The sequence below is a fragment of the Malaclemys terrapin genome, chromosome 5 (genome assembly GCF_027887155.1).
Source record: "Malaclemys terrapin pileata isolate rMalTer1 chromosome 5, rMalTer1.hap1, whole genome shotgun sequence".
Classification (NCBI taxonomy): domain Eukaryota; kingdom Metazoa; phylum Chordata; order Testudines; family Emydidae; genus Malaclemys; species Malaclemys terrapin.
The window spans coordinates 120364583-120388573 of NC_071509.1; the positions used below are offsets into that span (position 1 = coordinate 120364583).

General features: G+C 39.7%; 1 protein-coding gene across 1 annotated transcript in view; it reads left to right on the forward strand.

Annotated features, from left to right (window-relative positions):
• Positions 1 to 23991, forward strand: part of PKD2 (polycystin 2, transient receptor potential cation channel) — a 42164-nt gene that overhangs the window by 3614 nt on the left and 14559 nt on the right. Inside the window, exons 2-9 of the mRNA XM_054029598.1 lie at positions 6000 to 6110; positions 12497 to 12630; positions 14670 to 14920; positions 15687 to 15911; positions 17208 to 17436; positions 19478 to 19648; positions 22124 to 22305; positions 23127 to 23247. Of these exons, the coding sequence (XP_053885573.1) occupies positions 6000 to 6110; positions 12497 to 12630; positions 14670 to 14920; positions 15687 to 15911; positions 17208 to 17436; positions 19478 to 19648; positions 22124 to 22305; positions 23127 to 23247 (1424 nt within the window). The remainder of the gene's footprint in view (positions 1 to 5999; positions 6111 to 12496; positions 12631 to 14669; positions 14921 to 15686; positions 15912 to 17207; positions 17437 to 19477; positions 19649 to 22123; positions 22306 to 23126; positions 23248 to 23991) is intronic.

Consider the following 23991-nt stretch of genomic DNA (forward strand, 5'->3'; position numbering starts at 1 on the left):
TGTCCTCCCGCTACCCTGTGAAATCTGATATTTTGTGTGCTTTTACCCTATAGTATACAGATTTCATGGGGGGAGACCAGCGTTTCTCAAACTGGGGGTCCTGACCCAAAAGGGGGTTGCAGGAGGGTCACGGTATTGCCACCCTTACTTCTGTGCTGACTTCAGAGCTGGGTGTCTGGAGGGTGGTAGCTGTTGGCTGGGTGCCCAGCTCTGAAGGCTGCGCCCCGCCAGCAGCAGTGTGGAAGTAAGGGTGGCAATACCATGCCATCCTTATTTCTGTGCTGCTGCCTTCAGAGCTGGGTGACTGGAGAGTGGTGGCTGCTGACTGAGGGCCCTGCTCTGCAGGCAGCTGTGCAGAGGTAAAGGTGGTAATACCATACCATGCCGTCCTTACTTCTGTGCTGCTGCTGGCAGCGGCTCTGCCTTCAGAGCTGGACTCCCAGACAGCAGCTGCTGCTCTCCAGCTGCTCAGCTCTGAAGGCAGTGCTGCTGCCAGCAACAGCGCAGAAGGAAGGGTAGCAGTAGCGCAACCCCCCCACACACACAATAACCTTGCGACCCCCCCCCAACTCCTTTTTGGGTCAGGACCCCTACAATTACAGCACCGTGAAATTTCAGATTTAAAAAGCTGAAATCATGAAATTTACTATTTTTAAAATCCTATGATCATGAAATTGACCAAAATGGACCATGAATTTGGTAGGGCCCTAGTGATAAGTAGTCATAATGGGTTAAGAACATAATGGCCATGCTGCCTCAAACCAATGATCTGTCTAGCCCAGGGGTTCTCAAACTTCATTGCACCCCGACCCCCTTCTGACAAAAAAAAAAAAAAAAAAAAAAAAATTACTACATGACCCCAGAGTGGGGACAGAAGCCTGAGCCCTGCCACCCTGGGGCAGCCGGAACCTGAGCCCTGGGCGGCGGAGTGAGTAGGGGGGCAAAGCTGAAACCCAAAGGCTTCAGTCCCAAGCAGGGGGCCTGTAGCCTGAGCCCGCTGCCCAGGGCTGAAGCCGAAGCCTGAGCTCAGGCTTTGGCCCCCAGCAAGTCTGCAGCCAGCCCTGGTGATCCCATTTAAACCGGGTTGCAACACACTTTGGGGTCCCGACCTACAGTTTGAGAACCGCTGGTCTAGCCCAATATCCTGTCTATGACTGGCTAGGGCTAGATGCGTCAGCGGGAAGAAACAACATGGCAATTATCAAGTGATCCATCCTCTGTGGTCCAGCCCCACATCTGGCAGTTGGAGGTTTAGGAACAATTGGAGCATGGGGTTGTGTTTCTGACCATATTGGCTAATAGCCACTGATAGACATATCCTCCATAAAGTTATCTAGTTCCTTTTTGAACCCAGCCTTTTGACCTTCACAACATCCCCTGGCAACAAGTACCATAGGTTGATTGTGCATTTGTAAAGAAGTACTTTCTTATGTTTGTTTTAAATCTGCTGCCTGTTAATTTCAACAGGTGACCCCTTGCTCTTGTGTTATGTGAAGGGGTAAATAACACTTCCCTATTCACTGTCTCCACACCATTCATGATTTTATCATATTGCCCCTTAGTTGTCTCTTTTCTAAGCTGAAAAGTCCCAGTTTAATCACTTCTTTATCACTCCTTGTATGGAAGCTGTTCCATACCCCTAATCATTTTTGTTGCCCTTTTCAATTCTAATATCTCTTTTTGAGATGGGGCGACCACAACTGCATCGAATATTCGAGATGTGGGTGTGTCCTGGATTTATATAATGTCATCACATTTTCTGTCTTATTGTCTATCCCTTTTCTTATGGTTCCCAACATTCTGTTAGCTTTTTTGGCTGCCACTGCACATGGAGCAGATGTTTTCAGAGAACTATCTACAGTGACTCCCAAGATCTCTTTCTTGAGTGGTAACAGCTAATTTAGACTCCATCATTGTATGTATGATTGGGATTATTTTTTCCAATGTGCATTACTTATTAGCATTGAATTTCATCTTCCTTTTTATTGCCCACTCACCCAATTTAGTGATATCCCTTTGTAATTCTTCACAGTCAGCTTAGAGTTGAACTATCTTGAGTAATTTTATGTTGGTTAAACAGGATTTGTTTAGACATATTATTCATAGAGGCATACACAGAGTATGCCAGTGCACTTGGAAATATAGGTAGAAATTATTGGTATACCAATATATTGGCAGAGGGGGTAAGTGCAGTAGCTTTTCATCTCTGGTGACTTGCATTCCAAATTCCAAGTTGGGTCAAAACAAAGTACTTTGAATTTATCCTGCTCTTTGAATTACAACCCGTCACATGATCTTTGCATGACTGCAGTTGTCTGTTACAGAGAGGGCCAATATTGAGTAAGGAGATATTTTGCTGGTTAGGACTGAGGTATATTTGTAGAGCCAGGTAAGGAAGATCACAATCTTCCTCTTCTGTGCTAGGCCTTGCTTCAGTCATTGCTGTTTTTCTGTCGCTTTCATGAATACTAAATTCATCTACCTAGTGTTTTCCTTTAATGTTTTTCTTATTTGAATTTAATATTCTTAATTGTTATTTTTAAACAAGAAGGCTGCTACATTTGGCACTTATTGGGTCATAGTAGCCATGAAGTTGATGCTTCACTAAGCAATGTGAACTTCAGGACATGTATAAGATTCCTCTTTTATGTTTGCTTTGTGAGGAGGAGATGTTGCTTGAGGATGGCAAATTTAGGGAGGGTGAGGTTTTATGTTTCTGATTTTCTGTATAGCTTAACTGTTTGCTGCTATATATTATGAGTTTGCTTTTGGCTTGTTTTGGTTTTTTAATTGTGTTTTTAAACAACTTAAGGGTGCTTACAGCTTTGGAGGTACCTTTTTGTTTATAAATCCAAATATATACAAGCTATTTAAAAATAAAAGGAAATACAGCAAAACCTGTGTGTCTCAAACAAATTCAATTTATTCTGTGCACAGATTTTTAATATGAGATGAAGTTTCCTTTCTTTGGTAGTTCCCTTTAATCACCACAACGTGACACCTCATCTGAATTCTTGTAATCTATGGATATGCCTTGCAGGCAAATGAAGGAGAAGTGTTAGTTTATGGATTTGATAAAAATTTGATGAAGTGAATGGTAGCTCACTTCAGCATGGATCAAAAGTTCATGAATGACTTTATATGTCAGTAATGGGATGCTGAAAATGGTAAATTATAGCTAGAATTGAGATAATTTTGATGGTCCAGAGATGATTCCAGTCAAATCTTTACATTGACTCCCTGAACCTGCAGTGTTCTTGATTATCTAGAATAATGTTTCTAAACCTGGGGGTGGTCGTGGGACAAGTTTAGGGGGGTCGCAAACCGGGCCAGCGTTAGGGGGTAGGCAGCAGGGCAATTGTCTGGGGCTCTGTGTCACCAGGGGCCCTGCAAAATTAATGTACATGTTTTAGCCCTGAGCATAAGGTAGGGGGGTGCAATTTTTTCTGGTGGGGGGTGGTCACATTTTTTTTGTAAGCCCAAAGTGGGTCGCCAGCACAAAAAGGTTCTAGAATAATCTAGAATAATATACTAGTAAAATGGTAAAGTGGCGACATCAGTCCTAAAATCTCAGGCACTAAAAGAAATATAATGGCCAATAGAATCTGGATTTACTTTATTGGTGAGCCTACTCCATGAGCTGGATTTTTCAAAGCTGTAATTTTCCGCTCCGTGCTGATTTACAATATTTCTCTAATATGACAGAATTTCAGTTAGCAAATATTTTGCTTGCTACATTTCTTATTGGTGACTAATGTACTGACAACTAGTACTTGGCATTCTTGGGCGTTTTATATGGTAAACTGCAGCAGCACTTATCTGTAAATTTTTCAGCTTTGGCTTTGAAGAACAAAGTAAAAAACAAAACCAAAAACCTAGTTTCCTTGTGGTAGAACTAATTCCACCTTTTTATTAATGTATATTAATGAAGGGTTGTTAAAGACTGAAAACTGAGAGGAAAGCTTATGCTAAAGTTATTACTCACTGTGCTGAAATGTCTTTTCCTATTTGGCTTTGTGACTAGGTAATGTCTTGAATTGGTGTGCTTTAATGGTTTCTAAAAATATTTGCTCTGCTAATGCTTGTGGAATGAACCTTAACATTGCATGCAGATGGAAGATTGTAGCTTTAATCATCTTTCTCTTCGCTGGGTGAAGCTCCCTTTCAACAGCTGGATCATTCAGATTTTACTCTTTGCAACAGCTGGGATTAAATTTTTGCTTCATAATCCAGTTTACCTTTGTTTTAATTTTCCATTGTTGCTGTTAAATTTGACTCCAAATTACTGTGATATCTCGAATATAAAACTTTTTTCTCAGAGATTTTCAGATAATTTTATTTCCATCCACTAGTGAGCTAAAGGGAATTATTAAGGCTGGTTACTTAAAATACCTGAAAACTGAGAATGATGACTGTTTGGCTTTGCAGGAACAAATTGGGTTGTTTTTTCACCCATCTTTTTCTCTCTGTCCTCCTTTAAACTTAGATCATATTGGCTTGCTTTTCGGTTAAACAACAGTTGGCTGGAGGTAGCAATGCTGAATTGAACATCAGCAGCTGTTCCAAGCTTCTCTCTGTTCCTTATTACTTTCCTGTTGTTAATATGATGATTGCTAATAGATTCTGTCCTGATAACATTTAACAATTGACCTTTTGGTGACACTTTTTTTTTTAAATTTCCTTTGTTTTCTGATCCCCTTCGGGAGAGTATAGCAAGGCTGAGGGCTTGTCTACACTGGCAATTTACAGCGCTGCAACTTTCTCACTCGGGGTGTGGAAAAAACACCCCCCCAAGCGCAGCAAATTTCAGCACTGTGAAGCGCCAGTGTAGACAGTGCACCAGCGCTGGGAGCTACGCCCCTCATGGAGGTGGCTTTTCTGCCGCGACCACACAAGCCACGTTAAAGTGCTGCCATGTAGACTAGCCCTCAGTTAGGGGCTCTTGCATTGAATGCTAAAGCTTCTTAAGCAAGCTAGTGTCATAAACCCAATAATGGACCTAGATTCTTCAGCTAGTACAAATGCCCAGATTCCCATGGAAACTGTAGATATGGGGAAGATTTTTGGCTCTGGAAAAGTGGAACAACAGTGTTTAAAACATTAATAGATGTCCTAACTATAGTTCCTTCTTGCACTGAAAAATAAGAAATATAGAAAGCCTTATTAAAGCCTCTACTGCAGTGGTCCCCAAACTTTTTCCTTCACATACCCCCTTACCAGTTTCTCTACATCCTTTCTATACAGCAGTGACCAAAATTGGACACAGTACGCCAGCTGAGGCCTGATCAGTGCCAAGTAGAGTGGTACTATCACCTCCCATGACTTGCATGCTATACCTCTGTTAATGCAGCCCAAAACTGCATTTGCGTTTGTTTTTTTTTTTTTTTTTTTTTGCAACAGCATTGCATTGTTGACTCATGTTGAGTTTGTGATCCACCACAACTCCCAGATCCTTCTCAGCAGTGCTGCTGCCAAGCCAGTTATCCAATTTCTACTTGTGCATTTGACTTTTCTTCCCTAAGTGTAGCATCTTACATTTGTCTTTGTTTAATTTTATTTTGTTGTCTATAGCCCAGTTCTCCAATTTATCAAGATCCCTTTGAATTTGAGTTATATCCTTCAAAAGTGTTTGCAACCCCCCCTAGCTTTGTGTTATCTGCACATTTGATCAGTATTCCAATATCCAGGTAATTAATAAAGATGTTAAATGAACTGGGTCCAGAAAAACAGATCCCTGTGGAACCCCACTTGAGACCTCCTTCCAATCTGACATTAATAGTTACTCTTTATTTGCTGTTGTTTAACCAGTTATGTATCCACTTATGTATCTGCCAAGCCCACATTTCTCCAGTTTAAAGTCTTATAGAAGAATATGCAGCAATAATTGTGTCATGGTTTGTGTCACGACAAAACTTATGCACACTTTGCCTCAATTATATCGGTAATGTGGCTAATATGTGATGCCTTATGTGCATTTATGTAAATATTTCTTTTTAAAGGTCTGTGGGGTACAAGATTGATGGAAGAAAACACTAGCAGAGAGAGATACCTGAAAAGTGTTTTACGAGAACTGATCACATATGTGATTTTCCTTGTGGTCTTGTGTGTCTGTAAGTACCATTTTCCATTAATTTTCAAATTTCTATACTAATTGTCTGTTCTGTGTGACCCACGAGTGAACAGTGAGGGTTTTTACCCCAGGATTGTAGGAGTGTTGTCTAGTGATTAGGCCACGAGGCTGGTATTTAGGATACTTGGATTCTGTTTCTAATTCTGCCATTGGTTTCTTGTGTGAGCTTGGAAAAAATAATTTCAAACCATTTGCCTCAATTTTCCCACCTTCAAAAGAGAATAATAATACCTTCCTTTTAAAAAGTGGGAACTTTGGTAATAGTTATGATTCCTGTGTGTGCCTCTGTTTTGTATTGCTATATGGAATGAAAGGGTTAAAAAGTTTCTCTTGAGACAGAACAGGAGACATGGGGCGTTAGGTCATGTAACTGGGCTGTCATGAATGCATCCTTAAAGGACTGGCTGAAACTGACCCATATCAATGGAGGATCCAGAAAGACAATGGGAACCTCAAGGACTGAACAGTTGCCACCTATCTACAGGAAACTCTGTTGGGCAGAACATGTGAACTCAGCCTGCATCTGCAGGAGGAAGACAATGGAGCAAAAGATGACAGGAGGTTAGGGTAGGAGCAGGCCTTTGGGAGAGAAAGACCAGCTCTCTGGGATTGAGACAGGGATAGAAGCAGACAATAGCATAGTTCACAGGAACCCTGGTTTGGCCAGTATGGATTATGTCTTAACCATTGCCTCTCTGTGCTAACAAAGGATTTTCCACTGGTGAATTTCAGTTGACTGATAAACCCTACTCTGGTGTCCCTGAAAATACTTGCTGAGGAGTATTGATCCCTGAAGAGGGCAAAAAGTCTGTGAAGAGGGGTCTCATGGTGTGAAATAGGAGTTCTGGAGGCTCAGGGCAGGTCTACACTACATAATTACTTTGGTATAACTACATCACTCAGGGGTCTGAAAAATCCACACCCCTGAGTGATGTCGTTATACCAACCTAAGTGACAGTGTCGCGGGAGAGCTTCCTCCACCGACATAGCTACCACGTCTTGTAGAGGTGGATTAACTGTGCTGATGGGTGAACGCTCTACTCCTTCCTACGGGGTCTTCATTAAAGTGCTACAGCGGCACAGCTGCATCAGTACAGCTGTGCCCATGCAGTGTTTTAAGTGTTAACCTTCCCTCAGTCCTAAAGGCATTGAGGCCATGTGGCCTACCCTTGTGGAAGAATTGGGGCCCCTTTCAGGTTCTGGCATGCTGAGAGGGTTCCTCCAAGGGACTGTTTAAAAGCTGGTGCATTGCACAAATCCTCTGTATCTGACGCCATCGAATAGTGAAAGGCATGAGCTATTGATCACAGTCAAAAATTAAAATTTAGAAAGTGTCTGAAAAGGTCTGATTTTTATCAATTAAGACAACACCAGATATCCTTAAGCGTAAAAGTTCCTGTAGTGGTTGAAAGACTGGCGGTGGTAGCCTCTTTAACATTTTTTGACTCTCTCTCCATGTGCACATAATATTGAGTGTCCTAAACAGGCTTGCAGCCTCATGCATGCTAATACACAGACGTAAATCTTGGGTAAAGTATGTGGTACTAAACATTGGCACAAGATAGTGAGTAGATGCTCAGATATCAGTCTTATTTATAGGGAAGTTTACCTTTTACTTTTACATAAAAGTAAAGGTAAAGAAATCCAAAGAGGCAGATATTGGAATTTCTAATACACGATGGATAAGGTGGGTGAGGTAATATCTTTTATTGAGCCAACTTCTGTTAGTGAGAGAGACAAGCTTTTGAGCTTACAAAAAGCTGCTCTTCAGGTCCTCTTCAGCTCTGTGTAAACTTGAAAACTTCTCTCTCACCAACAGAAGTTGTTGCAGTAAACGATGTTACCTCACCCACATTGTCTCTCTTGTCTGGAACCAACATGGTGTGTCAGTTACCACAGGTCCGGTGCTTTCGCACGGCTCTGTATCAGTCTCAGGGAGGGCCCCGTTAGAGTGTTAACCCCCCTTTGGGTTACACCCTCTCACTGGGGTAAGCCCCTTGGCTTCAGCCTTCTAGGACCGCACTTCTGAGCGTTCAGCATGCCTGCCTCACTCTGAGAGCTCCCCTCAGTGGATCCACTTGAACTGGACCCTGGAGCAGACTTGCACAACCAAAGGGAGAAATGCAATCCTGACCTCTTTAGTCTAGAGTGACTCTCAGACAGCACTGTAAAACGGAAGGATTTGTTAAATTTCTGGAATACCGCATAAGCAGTTCTTCAGTTAGCACGGAGAGTGGAAAAGTTGCATCCAAGTCCAACTGAGTCTGACTAGAGCCCAGGGCCCTCTTCCAGCCCCCAGTCCACAAGTGCCCCTACTTCCAGCAGACCACATTTAACTAACCCAACCTGCTCTTCTTCAGTCCTTTGTTCCTCTTACCAGGCAGACATCGTCACCTGACCATCCACCTTGACTCTTTGTTCTCCAGCTGGTCCGAACTGGCTGGCTTCCAGCAAGGGGGGGACAGCAGTCCAGGTTCATTATTTGCTAGACACCCAGATGTCCACGCACTGTCTTCTGGGTTCTTGGAGGGGGGCGGGGGGGAACGGGCAGGCAGCTAGGCGACAGTGACGCTGGGATCTCTGCAAATAGTAATCATCCTTTCCCCACCACCTGGTTAAACATGCAGCATCCAAAGTGCTATGAGAAATTCCCTCTTCATCACACATGGCTATAACAACACTACACATAATATATCACACCCACACAGAGAGAATCTTAGTTCATTTTAGTGGTTATCCCTTGCGGGGAAGATTAATGAGTACTTTTTGTGTGTGCAATGTAGGATATTTTAGAACCCTAGAACCATATTCAGAATACATACTGGGAGGTCTTCTACATTAGAGTTTGTGCTGTTAGCATATTGTGCTTTTACAATGGAAGCATCAGAAGTAAAAACATTCCTTTATCTAAACACTGAAAATGTTAAAGATTTTTTTTTAACTTTTAACAAAAGTATTTTAGGTTTTTATTAATACACCATGATCTAGTTTGTAGAATAAACTCAAGTACAGATTCCTCTTAGTTATTGAGGCAAAATAACTTTTTAAAGGATTTTAGGCAGCTGACCAAGGTTGTGGGAAATAATATAAGTATGGTATTACATAGTGCTTGGAATTATTAGAGGTTCTGAATATAATTTTTTTTTAAATAAAATCTCTCCAAAAATAATCTTTTTAGAGTTTCATTTCTAATACTGTTACACACAAAGTAGCTCATTCAAATAGAGCATGAGCAATGGCTAAAACAGATACTTGTTTTTTTATATGGTCTAGTGGGTCAAACATAATGCAGGGAAACGGGGGGGGGGGGGGTCCTTGTTCTGCTCCAGACTTCAGCCTTGCAAAACAATCATGAAAATTTGCCAGTCTAAACCTAAAATCTATTCACCGACTTTCCTCATGGTGGTGGTGATAAAACAAATCTTTTACTTGCCTAGCAAAACAATTACTTGCTGCCGGTTAATATAATTCTGGAAAGCTGGCATATTTTTTATGCTCTTTATTTTTAGCACTGGCAATAAATCCACAATTTAATATTTTCAGTGCCTCAAATAAAATGCCAATGAAAATTTTAAACTAAAATATAAAGTTGTAGCTTTGAGACCAAGTATGACTTCTTTATCTACTCTGGTATTTTCCTTAAATTTTTAGTACCAGTAGTACCATACCATTAGCATGTCAGGTGAAGTAGTGTAAACGTGATACCAGCATTTGTATCACTGTGTCATCTAACCCTACTCCGAACTAGTCTAGATGATACAGTGGTAAAAACCCCAGTGGACTTTCAATACTAGCACCAATGGAAATGCAACAGTGAGAGATTTAATAAAATAAAAAAAAAAAAAAAAAAAAGAGAAGCCAGGGTATACACGGCCTTGATGTAGATCTACAGTTTATTTCCCTGTAGAATTTTAGCACTGCTAGAAGATATAAATGTTAACAGATCCATCAGCTGAATAACTTGATGCAAACTCGCATAAAATGTTTTTGCCTGCAGACCATTTAACTACAAATGTTTCATGCACAATTTTCCTTTCAAATTGTTTTTTTAATGGAGGAGAGGGGAACTACAGTATTTTGAAAATTAGTATAGCCCATTGTTTCAGTTAAAAAGGCATTTTAAACATATTTGTCTCCTCTCCCCCCCTGCCCCCAAGCAGTTTGCTCTTGAGTTTTCACAGTTCATTCAGTATGTCCTGCAGTTATTATTTGGCATAATTTGGATGGTCATTTTTCAGTACAAGAACAGAAAGAGAGAGAATTTCATATGTACTAGTATTTTTAAATTAATAAATTGACTGAAGGTCAGTGTCCTGCATTAGCAATTCATACACTCACCATACAACATAGAAGAAAAGCTTGAAGAAATAGTTCTTGTTCTTTATTTAAAGAAAATAAATAGTCTTATTTATAGGGGAGTTTAACTTTTCTCAACTCTGTTTATACTGTATAGTAGTCAAAGGACTCTGTCACCACAACAAGGTTAAAAATTGGTATAAAGCCTGGACCTAATTCCATCCCTCAAAATGGGCTGTGGTATTGGACTTTCCAGGGTTTTAACAGTGTCCCTGTAACCGGGTTAGGTACTGTCCACCCATTAACTTTAACTATGCTATAACTGGATCTCCCAATGGGCTTATGTTTATAGTTGTAGTGTTGATGCAGTCTTTAAGTTGGGGGCCTAATTCTCTGTTGTGTCAGTCTTTTCTGGTGGCTGTGCCCTGTTCACTCCAACTGGAAAGATGCTATTGTACTATAAGCGAGGGGCCAAATCTTACCTTGCTTAATATGCCCTGCTATTAGATATCCTGTTCCTTTCCTCTGTCTTCTCCTCATTTGAGCTTTTCTGGGGGTTTTGGGCCTTCCTTGCCTCACCCTTCCACCTGCCTCATCCACCTGCCTCACCCTTCCACCTGCCTCATCGCCCACCTATGCTGCTGCTTGTGCACGTGGCCCTATTTTAAAGGAGTGAGGAGAAGCAACAGATGCACTCTTAGGCCCTGATGCAGCGGTGCATTTAAGTGTGCTTAACTTTGTGTATGAGTAATCCTATCCCTATGCAGCAAAGCATATAACTGCATGAGTAAGCATGTGCTCAAGTGCTTTGCTGCATAGGGTTGGGATTACTTAAATGCTTAAATACATTGTTGAATCAGGAATTTGGTCATTTTCAATGTCTGTTCCTAATGGTGCATAGAGGAAGCAGTATGTCTACGAGCAGCCAGTGACCATTGCCTCCTCTGTGACTAGTCTGCAGTGTTAGAGAACACTGCATCTGCTGCTACTACTACACTGAGCAACTCCAGTAGGGCTTGTAGAAGTAGAGGATAAAACTGACTAGGGATCACATTGGCATCACTCTGCGATGGGAGAAATGCAATGGGCAGGAGCCACTGCACAGCCTTACTACAGGGAAACGTCAAATCTTCGAAGGTGATGGAACACAACTCCTGCAATTGCTTTAGAAATTTGGCAGTCTTTCAGCTGTTCTGTGCTATGCTAGTAGCAGAATCTGACTGAGCTAGCACATCCAGCATTTGAAGGATTAGCCTGGTTCAAAGGAGATTATTCTAGTGGTGTAGGCCTGATTTAGAGAATCCTGTGCCACTTCCATCCCTGCGGTGGGCTGCTCTAACTTTTGACTAGGGATTGGTCCTGCATTCCATGACCCAAGGATCAAAGAAACCAAAGTCATCTTTCCATCCCACTATAACTTGTGCTATATGGTTCTCAGCCAAGGACTTGGTCCAATAGAAGCAAAAACTAAATCCGTATTCAGGGTTTTCTAATTAAAAGATCTTTTAAAGTTACTGCACATATCCCTTTCCTTACCAATTATTATTTTAGAAGTTTAATAATAAATACTTGTAATTATAAATAATAAGCTAACTCAAGAAAGTGGAGTTTTAACATTGAGTATTTTAAAGCTGATTGACGTGTCTATTCTGTATTCCTTTTACACTAAGGGTAGGTCTACACTGCAGTTAGCCACCTGCAACTGGCCCGTGCTATCTGGCTTGGATTGCAGCCCGAGCTCTGGGACTCTCCCACCTCTCAGGGTCCTAGAGTCGGGGCTCCAGCCTGAGCCCCAATGTCTACACCTCAGTTAAATCGCCCCTTAGCCCTAGCCCCATGAGCCCAATTCAGCTGGCACAGCCAGCCACGGGTTTTTAATTGCTGCGTAAACATAGCATAAAATCACGTTGGAGTGATTAATGGTGATTATTGGGGGCTTGGTGATAGGGAAAAGCTTGCCTTATGTTTTCTCCTATTTAGAAATGTTAAAACATTTGGATGTTTTTGAAATAAGCGTTTTAAACGTGGTTTCCTCTTTTTCTCCTCCCTACCAAAAAATGTCTCCTGCAGTGACTTATGGGATGGTGAGTTCCAGTATGTACTATTACACTAGGGTAATGTCACAGCTCTTCCTGGAAACGCCTTTATCGAAAATGGAGAAAACCAATTTCAAAACCTTATCCACCATGGAGGACTTCTGGAAGGTGAAGGGAAAAAAATTATCTTCTTGTCACTATAAATTCATTATTTTTCCCCCTCTGGACTCTCACCTTTAATCTGTAAATATCTCTTAAATGCGCCATCGTAATCAACAAATGCTCTTAGGTCTGGTCTACACTTTTGTCAGTACTGTACAGCAATGTTGCCTGGGGATGTAATATTTTTTTTTGTTTGTAACTACATTTTTATTCTGGCAAAAGCTCTAGTGTAGACACAGTATACACAGAGTGCAATTAAGTGCTTTGCTACTGAAGCTTATTTTGTTCAGCAAACTGGAATAAGCTATATGAGTAAAAACACTCTTTTGTCACTATAAGCTGCATCTACACTAGGAGGGTTTGTTGGTATACTACACCAGCAAATCTTTGTAGTGTAAACAAGGCCACAGTTACTAAATGCAATCCATTACAAGTGTTGAATTTAGGAATCTAGATGTCACAATAGATGAACACTTGCTAGATTCACTTCTAGAACCTGGATTTAAATCTTAGTTCAGGTCCCAAGAGAGAATATATTTGGTTCTGATATACTAATACAGTTACTTATCAGGTCTGGACATTACTGACCTAAGACGTGACACACCTGTAGAGTTGCTGATGTGTGTTACATCAAGTGTTGTTATTAGGAGTCCTGTTGATTTCATTGGTACAATAGAACCTCAGAGTTATGAACTGACCGGTCAACCCCACACCTCATTCGGAACCAGAAGTACACAATCAGGCAGCAGCAGAGACAAAAAAAGAGAAAAAAACAAATACAGTACAGTACTGTGTTAAATGTAAACTACTAAAAAAGAGAAAGTTTAAAAAAAGATTTGACAGGATAAGGAAATTGTTTCTGTGCTTGTTTCATTTAAATTAAGATGTTAAAAGCATTTTTCTTCTGCATAATAATGTTTTAAAGCTGTATTAAGTCAATGTTCAGTTGTAAACTTTTGAAAGAACAACCATAATGTTTTGTTCAGAGTTACGAACAACCTCCATTCCCACAGTGTTCGTAACTCTGAGGTTCTACTGTACTACTTGCATTTCAGGCTAACTACATGCATAATTCTTTGTGACATTTGGGCCTTTGTTTGCTGATCATTGACCTTTCACTCCTTCTGAGCCATTATCAGTCCTAGTCCTGCAATGTGCCGGTGCAGTAGTCTTGCATCGACAGGGTGTGGCTGTAGCAGTCTGCCCAAGCATGACACATAGCAACCCTATGTACTAATTCTTGCACTGTGTATTCAGGAGCAGTTAATGTACTAAAAATAATTAGAATATTTCAATATATCAAAATTATTTTGTATTCCTCCCATCTTCCAGAAAACACACTAGTCTGTAGACTGAGTAAAAAATTTAAAATGACTTTTGCACTTAAGCGCCTAAGTTCCATTGATTTTTAAAGGCTCTTAGGTGCCTAAGTGCCAAAGTCAATTTTGAAAAAAGACAAGCTCCTAAGTCATTTGGGCACTTTTGGAAATTTTACCTATTTAAGCCTACTAATAATTTATCATAAGCCACTTTGATATATTTTAAGTTTCATATTTCTTATTTTTGTAACTCAAGCAGCCACATAGATTTTTGTATCAAACATGCAGAACAGGGCTTTAATGACTCTCAACTGCAAAGAGCATAAATAGGAGTGAAGAAGAGAGCTGCATGTAGCTGAATTCATGGTAGCTTTAGTGGGAATGTTTTCCCTAGTGCAGACATGGCCACAGAGGATCGCTCCATTTCTAAAAACTCAGAATCCTTCATTCTTCCTCTCTTTAATCCTTTGCCCAGTGAACGTAGCATAGTTATCATACTTCTGATCATGGTGGGTTGGGGAAATTCCCTTGGAACCCATCAACACTTAGTTAGCCAGAGGACTTTTTGCTAAGTAACTTTATGTAGCAAGAATTTTTTCTGTTAATAGTCAAAAACTAACAATCGCAATATAAAACACATCTTTGGCAGGAATGGAGGTGTATAAAAATACTGAGTGTTGGCTCTGAATGAACTTAGCATCCCTAACATTCTTTCTTCCTCCTCAGTTCACAGAAGGCCCTTTGCTGGATGGTCTGTACTGGGAGATGTGGTACAACAATAAAACCATGGCAGAAAACAAAAGTTTCATTTATTACGAGAATCTGCTTTTGGGGGTGCCTCGTGTTCGGCAGGTGAAAGTGAGAAATGGGTCATGCTCAATACCTGAGGATTTAAAAGATGAAATTAAAGAATGCTATGACGTTTATTCTGTTGCTAATGAAGATACTGCTCCTTTTGGGCTCCGGAATGGAACAGCGTATGTATTTCTCTCACATCCACATAGCCAAGTGTGTGTTCTGCAATTCTGTGGGCATTTTTAGCTGATTCTCCAATGATATCTGGTACCTGCCAAAAGCAACATCTTAATTATTGCGTGTTCTGCATGTAAACTCTTCCTTTACAGTTAAATCTAAAACAGTTGTCAACTCTAAATTAGTTTCTTCCACCTGTATGAAATCAGTCTATTGGTTCTGTAGAAGACTCTGTTCTTGGCCTTACTGGTTTAGGTACATCCAAGTCTGCTACAAACAGGTATTTCCATTGCCTAGAAATGCAACATGATCGAAGCATGACAGTTGAAGCCAGAAGTCTCGACTTCTAATTCTGGATTTTACTGCTTACTCACTGTGAGTCTTTGGTTAAATTGTCTTCCCCATGCACAAAGTGGAAATACTACTTTTCTCCCTCACAGTGGTGTTTGTAAATTATTATATGAAAATGCTGCTTTTCGTTTCACTAAGAGAATACAACTCCCTGTGCCAATTGAGAGTATTCTGTTGTCAAGACATAGTTAATTTACTGTGACTTGTCATTATCTATCTTTACTATTAATTTTGTCTGTTAATATCAAGAGACCCTCTAGTGCTTCTTTCCAGGTTACAGATACCACAACTTTCTTGTTAATATATCTTTAAAAAAAAAAAATCCCAATTGCTATAATTTACGTGATCAAGCTTTTGTATATATGCTGTTACATATGAAAAGAGTAATTAATGTATTCTTCTCTTGCTGTCTTAAACTAGTTGGACTTACACCAATGAACAAGATTTGAATGGGAGCAGCCACTGGGGGTTGATTGCCTCATACAGTGGGGCTGGTTATTATCAGGATCTGTCACGAAGCAGAGAGGAGACAGCCGCACAGATTGCTAACCTTAAGAAACACTTGTGGCTGGATAGAGGGACCAGAGCAGCCTTTATTGATTTCTCTGTGTACAATGCGAACATCAATCTATTCTGTATTGTCAGGTATTTATAAAACTTTGGATGGCATGTATGTTCTCTCAAATGACATTGCACAAACAGTAGATATGGGATCTGCTTTATTTTGTATCATGGGAATTGATCAATATGCACTGAATCTTATTATGTAGGTGAAGTGAGAGCCTCTTGGAACGTTTCAGCAAAAGGAAGAGTTATTTGTATTGCTGATGATTTTCATCCCAAATGCTTACATTTGGATAGTCCTTGGAGTTGTTTAGCATCTACTCCCCTCGGGGAGTCACTAGAAAAGACACCTGAGTATCCTGTCCAGCACGTCCACAGAGCCTAGCCATTTTTCTCTTGTGTACTACTTCCTTCTAACTGACAATTTTGAAGTGTCAAATGTGTGGGGGGTTTTTTTAAGTTTTTTTTTTTCCCCAAGTAACTCCTGTTTGAAAGTATGAATTTCTCATTGTGTTTGGTATTTCTGTCCACTATCACTACCAAATATAGAAACACTTTGTACATTTGAAAAAGATTAGCTGAAGGCAGTATAGCCTGGGTCAGATTATGAGAGCATCTTTTTGATGTTGAAGATGATTTATCCTAATGAGTTAAGGAACCATGTAGCTACGTGGAATGGGAAGTTTATATTCTGAAAGATGTACTACATAACTATGCTTTGTAAAAATCAGGATTTTTCCGTGACTTAAAAAAAATCCCAATATTTGCTTTAAATTATATTTACAAATGCAGTTACCAAAACGATCTGAAATCAGTGACTCTGTTCCAAAGGGACAGTGCTGAGTCTTAAAATAGTTGCACACAAAAAAATCCTTACATGTATTATTAACAGCACCTACAATTATGAAAAGGCCAACATTTTTTAAAATTGCTGGTTAAGGTTTTTTGTATTACATTTAACCTGGAAAGTGAAATTAGACAGACCAACTTCATCTCCTGGTACTCAGGTTGCAGACAGTAGGGACCAAAGTTTAAAGTGTGAGTGCAACAGAAGATATCTATGTGCAAATTAGGGATTTGTGTACATACAATCTTGCCTTATACAATGTCTTGTGTGTGTCACCTGAGTGCAAAATTGTGCACATACTTTAAAATGTTACCATATAGGAATTTCTAAGTCAAACAATTTCCATCCTTATTAATTTTAGCTCTAAAAAAATTTAAAAATTAAAACCCATGAAAATGTTTTTCTACTACTGTTAGATTTTTGTAAAACTTCCTGCTGACAAATTTTAAAAGTCCAGGCTTATGCTCCTGAAGTAATTTTCAGGGTCTGGTCTCAAACATACTATTTTTGTTTTCTTTTTTAAAATGCAGGTTATTAGTGGAGTTTCCAGCAACTGGAGGCCTCATTACATCTTGGCAGTTTCAGCCAGTGAAGCTTATCCACTACATTTCTACTTTTGATTTCTTCCTGGCAGCCTGCGAAATAGCCTTTTGTCTATTCACCCTTTATTATATTGTAGAAGAGATCTTGGAAATTCGCATCCATAAACTGCATTACTTCAGGAGTCTCTGGAATTGTCTCGATATCCTCATCATTGTGGTGGGTAATGCTTCTGGATATGAATCTTTATGATATTCTAGTACTGCTTTCTTTGAGGCGTTTTTCTGGAAGTGTTCTGTGCACTCAGCACTAGTAGCATGGGTATAGGGGACAAATGTGTGCTGAAGGGGACAGTAACCACATTCTAATGACATGATTTCAGTGAGATTACTCACGGCAGAAGGTACTATTCAGTGTGAGAAAGGGTATCACAATTTAGATGATTATGTATATTTTGCTGAATTTCCTTGATTCTCCTATTCAGTGGTATCTTTAGGCGAGGATCTGAAAGGATTCTACTGTGTACAGAGGGATTTTTAGCATCTCTCAGGTTTTTAACCTCCTTCCCTCTGTACAAAGCTATTTTGAAATAATTTTCTTCCAATGATTCTTGAAGCTGCAGGGACAGCCAGGAGGAGAGGAAACTATAACAAATTCTGCTTTACCATGGCTCTCCCATACTTCCAGACATCAAATACCAGCTGATGCAATGATTTTTGAGTGCCATTCCAGTGACAACATCCTCTGCTTTAAAGCCAACACTTTTGGGCACTTTGAGAGAGGGTGTGGGTGTCTCTGAGTATATTTGCAAAGTAATACTAACAAATCTTAGTGTTTTTATTCCGATATTTAGCAAGCTAATAACAAGTTTTGAATGACATTGCTTGCTACTTGCCAACCAGACCCAAGTGCCAGAGTGTGTAATTGATTGTCCAGCACAGCCTGCACCAGCATGATTTCCATATAGTACATGTCAAGTTTGGCTTCCTGATAAAGTAGACAGAATGTTCTCTTTGTATGGGGTGAAAAATTTAGTTTTGAACTTCAGGCTCCTGTGTAATCCATGATGTAGACCACTGTGCTGGGGTTTTGCCAACTTTGCTTTATACAAAAACATTTGCCAATAATGTAACGATTGAAATGAGCATGGTACCAGGACCCAGCAGCTTCTGCATTTTTATTCTAGACTGTGTTTCAGTGTTCTCTAGCTCATGCAGGGGAGAGGGCTGAATTCTATGTGTAATTATGGTCCATGGGCCAGGGTACAAATTCAGGACTATATGCTCCCAGAATGCACAGTGCCATGTTCACTGATGTCATTAAAAGATTTTGATGATGATCAAGGGTGGAAGTTGACCATCATGGTAGTAGCTAAACATGTAGTTAGTCATTATTTGTTCTGTGCATTATTGGCGCTTCATTACTCAGTGAGAAAATTTGCTCCCTCTTTAGGCCATCGTTATTCCTGCCCTTAATTTCTCTTCCTCTTCTTTCTCTCCCTGGTCTTTGTGAATCTCCTCTGTTCTTTTCCCTTCTCTATATTTCCTTCCCTCCAGCAACTCCCATTTTCCAATCCCAGTGGGGTTCACTCCTGAAACCGTTGTCCAGTCTGTCCGCTAAAATGATCAATATAGAGACAGAGTAGTTGATCTGATTCATTGTATAAGACATTAGGCAGACATTAATGCATCGATTTAGGGTACGTCCAGACTACCCGCCGGATTGGCGGGTAGCGATCGATCTATCGGGGATCGCTATATCGCGTCTTGTCTAGACGTGATATATCGATCCCTGAACGCTCTCCCGTCGACTCTGGAACTCCACCAGGGCGAGCGTCGGTAGTGGAGTCGACGGGGGAGCCGCGGCCGTCGATCCCGAGCCATGAGGACGGGAGGTAAGTCGAAATAAGATACGTCGATTTCAGCTACGCTATTCCCGTAGCTGAAGTTGCGTATCTTACATCGACACCCCTCAGCCCCCCAGTGTAGACCAGGCTATAAACTATGCTCATGGTTAGAAGGTATTTGGCACACAGGAGGGCTAGAAACTTTATTTTAAGTGAAAGCTTTGATTCTGAATGTCCTGCAGACCACAGTAAACCTCATGTGGGCTAGATCTAGTCCATAGGCACTGATTGTGCTTTTTTTTTTTTTTTTTTTTTTTTTTGGAAAGGCCAGTGTGGCAATCTATTTATGTAGTGGCATTTAAAACCTATTCAGTCAAGTGTTTCTTATTGTTTATGTGTTTCTTTTCTACTCAGCTATCAGTAGCAGCTATAGGAATTAACATGTATAGAAGGTCAACAGTGGACATGTTACTGAAGAAGCAGCTGGAAGATCAAAACGCTTTCCCCAATTTTGAACCTTTGGCATACTGGCAAATACAATTCAACAACGTTGCTGCTGTCACTGTGTTTTTTGTCTGGATTAAGGTAAATCCTAATACTTCAGATTGGAATGAAGCTCTTTAACACACATGCTAATGTAACTGCAAGAAATATCTTTGATTTGTTTCTGCACCTTGGAAACAACCAAATGCATTCCAGGCTTGCTCACGTTTCTGCTGAGGCTAACCATGGAAAATTTCAGACCAAAAGCATAGCTATGTGCAAGTGAAAACAGGGCTATAATCTTGAAACCTAATTTTAGAAAAAAGAATCAGTGAATATTGCTAATGCTAATAGTGCTCATAGTAAATTATATATATTCCTTGACCCAGTGACAAGTCACTAGCCCTAATTAGTTCCTGTTCTCTCCCAACCTGGTGGAGCTGTTGCCCTTTCATCAATCAACCCATATATAAAGTCCTATAATGTTAAGACATGGATAGTTTCTAAAACACATGGATTCCATGACTGCTGTGTTGAGGCTACGTACTCATTAGTGTTAAATATGATACTTTTGCTTTCCTGGAGTCTTCCTTGTTGCCTTTCACTTTGTTTTGTTTTCTTCCCTTTTTGTAGCTTTTTATGATTTAGTCAAAACTGACATTACATCAGCAGCAAAGACTTAAACTAGGGCAGCTGGTTTAAAACTGTTTTCTGTCAGACCATTTCTATGAAATGACTAGCTTCATTGAACCAGTTGCCATTTAATAACTAAGCTTTAAAATGGAGCAAGTTCATACCTCTGCTTGTGCTGTTTTAATTTCTCTAGGTAAAGGCTAGATAATATTGGCAGTTTTTAATGCTGAAACTATTTTCACAACTGACAGGCCTAGAAACTTTTTAAAAATGGGGATAGAGTCTAATAATGACACCCTGGGGTTCCATGTTTAATGTGTTTCGGTGATTTTCACATCATGTGTGCTTGGTTTACAAGAAAAAAGAGGTCTTTCCTAACTCTCATCCCTGACAGCTTATCCTAGGATCTGAGAGTCATGCTGGGTTATTCCTTCCACACATAATTGCTAGTAATAAAGTTTATTTGGGCTGAATCAGGCCCTCAGGGTTGCACAGGTGTCACAATCCGCCCTCAGTGGGTTTGCTCATGTACAGCTCACCAGAACTAAAGTTAACAATGCTGCTGATGAATGAAAGAATAGAATCCAGCTGAGTCTTAGCAGGGCTGAGAGAAGTAAAAACTAGTAACAATTTAACTTGTATTACTTAAAATTAGTCGCTATAACTGAATATGCCAAGAGAGCTGATTTCTTGAGTAAGAAGGTGCTATATTTGTAGTCACTTTTCAGAATAGAACTGCACTTCAGATAACTAGATTTTAGAGCAGTGATTTCCAACCAGGAGGGCACGGGGATTTCTGAAGGATCATGTGGGGCTGCCACTCTATATGTTTTTAGCTTTCCTTTCCCACCAGTGGCACCGTATAGTGCTGCCACTGCAACATTGCTTTCTATACCTCTGGTAACAGACAGAACTTCTACACGGGGCTGTAACAGAATGAAAGGGTTGGGAATCACTGTTTTTGGAGGACCCTATTTTGACCGATTTCCATTGCCCCTAGCTGTAGGACACTTCTATTACAGCTTCACCACCTTGCAGGAAGTCGGTTATAAAGTATATAAAAATTCCTCTGGCTCTCCTATGATCTCATTTTATGCTTCCAAAATATTCTAGTAATCTATTAATTTCTGGAAATGAAGTTGATAGTAACTCAGTGTATTTTGATGTGGAGGAGGGAACCTTGAGATATAAATGCATACTACATGGGACTATTTAAAGTGCTCTGGTAAATCCAAATCTTGGCATTTGAATGGCTCTTCCATGATAGTTTTTTTCTGTCCATGTCCGTCTTTGCTTTCTGTCCTCTAGATGTAATGAGTTCTAGAAGGAAACTTTTCTGTTAATGAACTGGTGAAGCTATCTAATGAATGGGCATTTTAGCATTAGATCAGTGGAGAAAGAATTCCCTCTGTATGCTTTAGGAAGTAACACAAATTCACTCTTAATCTACCAAGTGTATTCTACCACTATGATATAAAGTATAAAACAAAGCATAACTATGTGCAGTATTTACGCTCAAGAGATGGTGACTGTTAAGAAATAAAAATTGAAAATTCCTGACTCTTTCTTTGCGTTTAAATAGAAAACAAAAAACCCAACAAGCCTGTATGGAGGTTTCTTAAAAAGGCATGCTTCAATCTTTGTCCCCCTTCAAAATAGTTCTAATATTAGCAGCCCAACACTGCAATAAAACCAGCGGGCGCATATAGTGAAGCAGGATTGGAAATTTGGTTCGCCCTCATTGAATTTTCCTCTCATTTCTAGTACAGTATGAGTGCTTTGGTAGAAGGGATAGTTCTAAAAATAAAAGTAGATTGATTTTCTGTGTCTTCAATGTTAAGTGCTATCAGATTTGAATACACTTTGCACATGAAAGGTTGGAAAGCTGCTCATTCATTAGTAGTTGTCTGTCATGTTTTTACATCTATTTCCTTTTTTTAACAGCTCTTCAAATTTGTCAGCTTCAACAGAACAATGAACCAGTTATCCACCACCATGTCTCGCTGTGCCAAAGATGTCATTGGCTTTGCTATTATGTTTTTCATTATTTTCTTAGCATATGCTCAGCTGGCTTACCTTGTGTTTGGCACTCAAGTTGATGACTTCAGCACTTTCCAAGAGTGTGTGTAAGTATAATAATAAAAAACAGTTCTTCAGTATATCGGCAAATGACCTCAGCTACCTCATCGAAGACAGAAGGTTTTATTATAGCTCCCAGATAAATATAAAAATTCTATAGAGCTGACTGTTTTTGTAGGTATATGGGATTTCTAAAAACTGTAGGTTAAACTTTCTAAAAACTGTTTCAATATACTTTTGTTGAAAAAAAGACATTCTACAATACAAAATATGAAATTGCATATAATAAATTCAATCATTTTCCTAAGAACTGCAAGTATGTCCTGACAAAAATTATATTAAACATAAAGACTTCTACTTTTTTTTCTTAACATCTGAAGAGATGGGCAACTCTTTCAAATAGGTGGAAGTCATAGGGTTTTCAGAATTTATCACTGACCATTTGTTACTTTACGTTGACTAGTGACATACATTTAGTTACTGAGTGATTGCATAGTACCCTAAAAACTGCAGGACATCCTGATAACTACATGTAACTAATAGTTAAACATTGCTTAATAGACAGTAATTATTCCAAGTTGTACAGCGTAATGGTGATTTTAAAATGTCTTATGTGTAAAGAGAGGTTGGATTTAGTTCAGTTAGGTTCTACTCAACTGTGAGGACATTAGTGATGGGCATGAAAATTTAATTAGCACAGCAACTGACTATCATTCAAAAAATATAGTTCCCCTACCACGCTTCCTCTTCCCTCCATCCCACTCGATAATGAAAATGCTTAGCTCAAAATAGAGTGAAATGTCACAAATTGCTGCCAGAATTCAAAAATGTTTTAACAGCTGGACATGTTTTTGTTTTGTTTTTAAAGCTTTACTCAATTCCGCATCATTTTGGGAGACTTTAACTTTACAGAGATTGAAGAAGCTAACAGAATTTTGGGACCAATTTATTTCACTACTTTTGTGTTCTTTATGTTCTTCATTCTTTTGGTATGTAAGCCTTTGTTTATGAAGGGGGGCAGGTGTCACACTTGAGTTTTCAGTTACTTTTATCTTTACATCTCTCACTGCTATTATTTTTGGGTGACAGTAAGCTTACAACACAACTGGGAACTTAACCTTCAACAGATGCCCATCTCTACACTTTCAAAATAAAGTTGCATTGCATCTCCCTGCCCCCGCCACAGCCCTTCAAATGTTTTCCTGATTCAAGAATATTTTATTTCTTCTGAAATCTAACCAGTGACTTGCTATATAAGCTCTTCCCAAGTAGATCAACAGCATTATGGTGAGGAATTACAATACTCCCCCATACATACTACATCTTTATTGATAAACAGTGCTCATGTTCAGGGGCTGGATGTTACTGTAATCTGAAGAAGGAATTGAAACATTAGACTACCATTAAGTGTCTGTGCAGTACCCGTTATTACTGGACTGAATACATATCACATTCTTTTAATGAATTCAGGGGTTGGGAGTGAAAGAGACACTCATCCCCCACAAATCATTTTTCATTGTTAGATGCAATATTCATGAGATCAGAACCGTTCACAACCTATTGAAAGTTGCTTTGACTTTGTGGTGCAATTGCTGGTAGTCTGACAGACAAATTTTTGCAAGATCGGAGCAATTTGCAGAGACATTAAAGGCATTAATTTTGATAGTGGTATGTCCATCATGAAAATAAGCTTGTCCAAAAGTCAGTGTCTTTCTAATCTCCTCCTCCAACTG